This window comes from Lolium rigidum, chromosome 1 (genome assembly GCF_022539505.1).
Source record: "Lolium rigidum isolate FL_2022 chromosome 1, APGP_CSIRO_Lrig_0.1, whole genome shotgun sequence".
Taxonomy (NCBI): Eukaryota; Viridiplantae; Streptophyta; class Magnoliopsida; order Poales; family Poaceae; genus Lolium; species Lolium rigidum.
Genome location: NC_061508.1, coordinates 222,950,799 through 222,956,313, shown reverse-complemented (window position 1 = coordinate 222,956,313; position 5,515 = coordinate 222,950,799). Strand labels below are relative to the sequence as shown.

Here is a 5,515-nt window from a genome sequence, read left to right as displayed (position 1 = left end):
ACGGCGCCAGAAGTCGGCAGCATGTCGCCCTTGCGACGTGCGGCTCACGAAACGTGCCATCCCCGTTCTCGGCTGAATTGCAAATATTCCTGCTCAGACTGGCTGACTTGAAGAAGATATAATTTGCATTTTTTGTTACAAAGTAAACGAGAATAACCCATCCAGGAAGCTTGCTATAATATGCAATGTTTGATACTACAAATAGACTGCACAATTTTCAGTCTAAAAGAGATGATTAAACTGTCGATCTACAAACTCTCTTTAGTAGCTTCGTTTTAGAAAATACAAGCTTGGACACACTGTTTCAGTTTTGCAAGCTCGAGTGTCAGTAACATTCAGCAACGACACCGGCCATGGCTTCCAAGCTGGCAGCCGGAGTCTCTATGCTGAAGACGTATCAGAATACCAGGATAGATACATGAGCCCCCGGTTTTCCATCAGTCCCGTAATCATTCAATCCCAGCATAGAGAAATCAGGCGGGTATGGAGGCACGCAGGCTGCTGGTGAATAACTTTGGAGCATCCGTCGCATCCGCCCAAACACTCATGCAAATGATGCACCCCATGTGCCCCTTGGTCCATTTGAAAAAACGATGAACAATCCGGAAAATTTGCACACGACCTTCAGTTCTCACAACAGACCGCAGCAATGGCCAATTCGCGTACGGACTTCTGTTTTATACATTGACTTACCAGAACAAGAACCAGGTTTTGTTAATTTCCACAAAATATTTTCTAACAATTCTTACAAAATTATTACTTCGAAGATCCATGGATCTCGCTAAGGTGACCTGAGTCTTGTCAAGCGATCACGGTCTGAACACAACGGCGCAACGCCCAATCTGATGCAGAAGAACCCCAAGTCAAGCGTCTGGTGTGGCGTCACCGGAGAGAGTAGAGAGGATCGAGCGGCAGCCATGGCCCATGGCTGGAGCTGCCTCCCGACTCCCGAGCTGGTCGACGCTCACGCACCAAGCAACTTCACCGTGCATATACATCTAGCAGGTACGATGCACTCGTGCCGCGCGCCGCCTCGCGACACACTGGCCCGCCCATTCATCTCTGCAGCACTGGGATATATAGTATCATAACTTGATTAGACAGATAGATATTTTTTTTTTTGAGAAACAGACAGATAGATATTCAGAATTCAAATATAGTACTACTACTGTATCCTAATTTGATTAGATCGATAGATATTCAGATACGTATAGGAGCAGTACGCTCATCATGTGCCATGTCCAGCTCCAGCTTAGCAAGGAGAAACGGCCACACAACTAGTTGCAGCGCATGCCATATGCCACTACTGACCAGATCAGCTCACCCCACACTCCCACAGCTGCTTGATTGCCTAAAGGTTGGCTCCTATATAGCAGTACTATCTCCACGCTGATCGATGACGAGCTATAAATACGGAGCTAGCTGATCATTCTCCTGCAACTGAAACAACACCAAACCATCAGCTCAGTCTTCTCGTAGTGTGAACTGAAGGAGATCAATGGCGGGGAAGCTGTACCACCTCATGTCGAGGCTGCACATGGCGAGGAGCCGGTCATCGTCCGCGGCTGACGTGCCGAGAGGGCACTTCGCGGTGTACGTCGGGGAGCAGCGGAAGCGGTTCGTGATCCCGACGGCGTACCTGAGGAACCCGTCCTTCCTGGTGCTGCTCAAGAGGGTGGAGGAAGAGTTCGGCTTTGACCACCCTGCCGCCGGCGGCCTCACCATCCCTTGTTCGGAAGGCGACTTCGCCGACATCGTCGGCTCCGCAGCCGTGGATCACCACTAGCTGCAGCTCAGCTGACCACACCGGCGCCGGCGCATGCATCGGCCGGTCCAGCCATTGATATGATTAGCTGATTAGTGATTAATAGATTGTTTTAGGATGAATGCATACATTTGTCTCTAGCTGAGTATTGCCTTTTGCTTGAACCCTGTAAATTATGATCGAAGGGATAAGAAAATTCCGATGTTCACGTCTGGTCACATTTCTATTTTCCTGAAATCGATGCTAATTTGCTGACCGTCTCAGTACATTTCTATTTAGCTAAGGATTAATTGTTGTTCGGGTAGAAGATGGCACTGGTAGTTCATGTTGTTAATTTGCTAGGGTTGGAACCGTACCCTCTTCCTGGGCCGGGGTGCGTGTTTGTATAGGTGTGGAAAAGCCCCACACGTAGCACTTACAAACTCTTGTATTACATGATGTTTAACACCATCCCTTAATCTAAACCTCGAGAGAGGTTGAGATTACGCTTAAACTCATCTAAACTCTTAACAGCTAAAGCTTTAGTAAAACCATCAGCTACCTGATCCTTGGTGGAAAGGAACTTTATGTCAAGAAGTTTACTACTAACTCTCTCACGAACAAAGTGATAGTCTATCTCTATGTGTTTGGTCCTGGCATGAAAAATTGGATTTGCAGACAAATAAGTAGCACCAAGATTGTCACACCAAAGAACTGGTCTCTGATAGAATGTGACTCCCAACTCACGAGCCAAGGCTTCCACCCAAATCAACTCAGCCGTTGCATTTGCAATAGCCTTATACTCTGGCTCAGTACTTGATCTTGACACAGTAGCTTGTTTCCGAGCACTCCATGATATCAAGTTAGGACCAAAGAAAATAGCAAACCCACCAGTAGATCTTCTATCATCAAGGCATCCTGCCCAGTCTGCATCTGAGAAAGCACTAAAAAGAGAGGATCTAGATCTCTGAAAAGTGAGTCCAACTTTCAGTGTACCTCGAATATACCTCAATATGCGTTTCACTGCTGTCCAATGCACAGTAGTAGGAGCATGTAGATATTGGCATACTTTGTTCACTGAGAAAGCCAAATCTGGTCTTGTTAGTGTCAAGTACTGTAATGCTCCAACTATACTTCTATAATTAGTACTATCCTCTGTACCAAGTGGTTCTCCATCTGTCAAGGACAATTTCTCTGTAATTGACAAAGGCGTAGTACAAATAGTACACTGTAGCATACCGACTTTCTTGAGTAGATCCATTGCATATTTCTCTTGTGTTAAGACAACACCACTAGAATTCCTCTTAACCTCAATACCCAGGAAGAAGTGCAAATCACCAAGATCCTTTAATGCAAAATCATGAGTTAACTTCCTTAGGAGAGCATTAGTCGCCGCATCAGAAGAGCTTGCCACAATGATATCATCAACATAAACAAGAATAAACATAGTGACATCTGATCTTCTGAACAGAAATAGTGAAATGTCTGCCTTTGATGCTATGAATCCAAGTTCTTGTAATTTGGCGCTTAAGCGAGAATACCAAGCTCGTGGAGCTTGTTTTAAACCATAAAGAGATTTATCAAGTTTGCAGATATAATGCGGAAAGCGAGAATTTTCATACCCAGGGGGTTGTTTCATATAGACTTCCTCCTCCAGAACGCCATGAAGAAACGCGTTCTTAACATCGAGCTGTCGAAGACTCCATCCCCTAGACACCGCAACAGAAAGAACAAGGTGAACTGTTGCTGCTTTAACAACTGGACTGAAGGTGTCTTCATAATCAAGACCATATCTCTGTTTAAAACATTTTGCAACCAAACGAGCCTTGTACCTTTCAACTGTGCCATCTGCATGTCTCTTAATTCTATAAACCCACTTGCAATCAATAAGATCCTTAGTGGAGTTAGGAGGTACCAAGTGCCAGGTTTTGTTCTGCATTAATGTTGTATGTTCTTCATTCATTGCTTGCCTCCATCTGTCATCTCCTAGTGCCTCTGCCAAATTATCAGGTTCACCTGTAGAAGAAAACAGGCCATACCGAATAGTGCCGTCAGTGTATGTACGAGGTTTACGAATACCATCTTGAAGTCTGGTGCGAGGCCGTGGTAGTTAAGGTGTAGGAACAGGTGAAGAATCTCCATCAGAGTCAGAATTAGAGGCAACAGAAACAGCAGGAGAATCTCCAGCAGAATCATCATGATCGTCAGCAGCATTATTTTTAGCGTCATTGTCCTGATCAGCTGGGTTGTCTGCATGCACAGGTGGCGAGCCAGGAGAGGCCGATGACACCCCTGGCGAAGATTCCTGGTCCCCCTGACGCTGTCGGGTGCAGTGCTATCGCTGTCAGGCGCAGCGTTCCCACGCGCGGGAGACACGCGCGCGCCAGGCGCATCTTCGGGTGCATGTGCGCGATTCCTTGCACGGGCAGCTTCTGGCGGCGACGTGGCAGGCAAGGAGAGGCTGGATGTAGGCGCGCCAGACGAGGAGCTGGGCGGCGGATCCAATACAGATCTTCTGGACAAAGAATCAGCACAGATATCTGTGCTAACAGGGTTTGCACATAAATTTGTCATTTGCAAGTCAATTTGAGCAGAATTTTCACCAGGAGCTGCAGAATTAGGACCTGCATTTTCTGTGATATCTCCAGACACTTGAAGAGCATCAGTAACAGGGACAATAGGCAAATGATCATCAACAGTTACTCCCTCATGTTCATGCAATGATGGCAAGGTATTAGAAAACAAAAGATGTTCAGCTCTAAGTCGTGCACCGGCATTTGGATGAAGAGATTTGAACGGAAAAAGGTTCTCATCAAACACTACATCTCGAGAGATATAAATACGACCAGTGGAAACATCTAGACATTTAACACCTTTGTGAAGAGGACTATAGCCAAGAAAAACACATTGTTTGGATCGAAAAGAGAGTTTGTGTTTATTGTATGGGCGAAGGTTGGGCCAACAAGCACAACCAAAAACACGAAGAGCATCATAGTTTGGCTTGACACCAAGTAATTTTTCTGCAGGAGACATATGATCAAGAACTTTGGTGGGTAGCAAATTGATGAGAAAGGTGGCAGTGAGAAAGGCTTCATCGCAGAACTTAAGAGGCATAGAAGCATTTGCTAGGAGAGCAAGGCCAACCTCTACAATATGTCTATGCTTACGTTCAGCTGACCCATTTTGTTGGTGAGCATGTGGACAAGATACATGATGAGTAATACCCACTTTTTGAAAGAAACCATGGAGTTTTTCATATTCACCACCCCAATCAGTTTGCATAGTGACTATCTTGCTATTGAATTTGCGTTCAACAAGCTGCTGGAAGTTAAGGAAAACTTGATAAACATCACACCTCTTTTTCAGCAAATAGATCCATGTAAATTTACTATAATCATCAATAAATCTTACATAGTACTGATGTTTTCCAACAGAGGCTGAAGCAGGACCCCATACATCAGAAAACAATTGTTCCAAAGGAACAGTAGACACGCTAGTGGACACATGATATGGTAATTGATGACTTTTTGCTTGCTGACAAGGATCACACACATACGGAGTTATTTCAGGAGTGTAAGCTAAATTGTTCTTCCTAAGCACTTGTTGAACAATAAAAGAAGACGGATTCCCTAGACGACGATGCCATGTGGATGAAGACGGCTTGATGGTGATGAAGGCGTGCTTGTGGGGTTCGGCCAAGCTGGAGATGGGCACTAGAGGATAGAGGCCGTCATGACAGGGACCTTTAAACAGAATTTTCTTGGTGGCCTG

The 5,515-nt window shown here is 45.4% G+C and overlaps 1 protein-coding gene across 1 annotated transcript; it reads left to right on the top strand.

Moving 5' to 3' along the window:
* The first annotated feature begins 1,498 nt into the window (after window positions 1–1,498).
* On the top strand, window positions 1,499–1,786 carry LOC124655326 (auxin-induced protein 15A-like). The gene has a single exon (XM_047194244.1). The coding sequence runs from the start codon at window positions 1,499–1,501 to the stop codon at window positions 1,784–1,786; it is 288 nt and encodes a 95-aa protein (XP_047050200.1).
* Window positions 1,787–5,515: the final 3,729 nt, after the last annotated feature.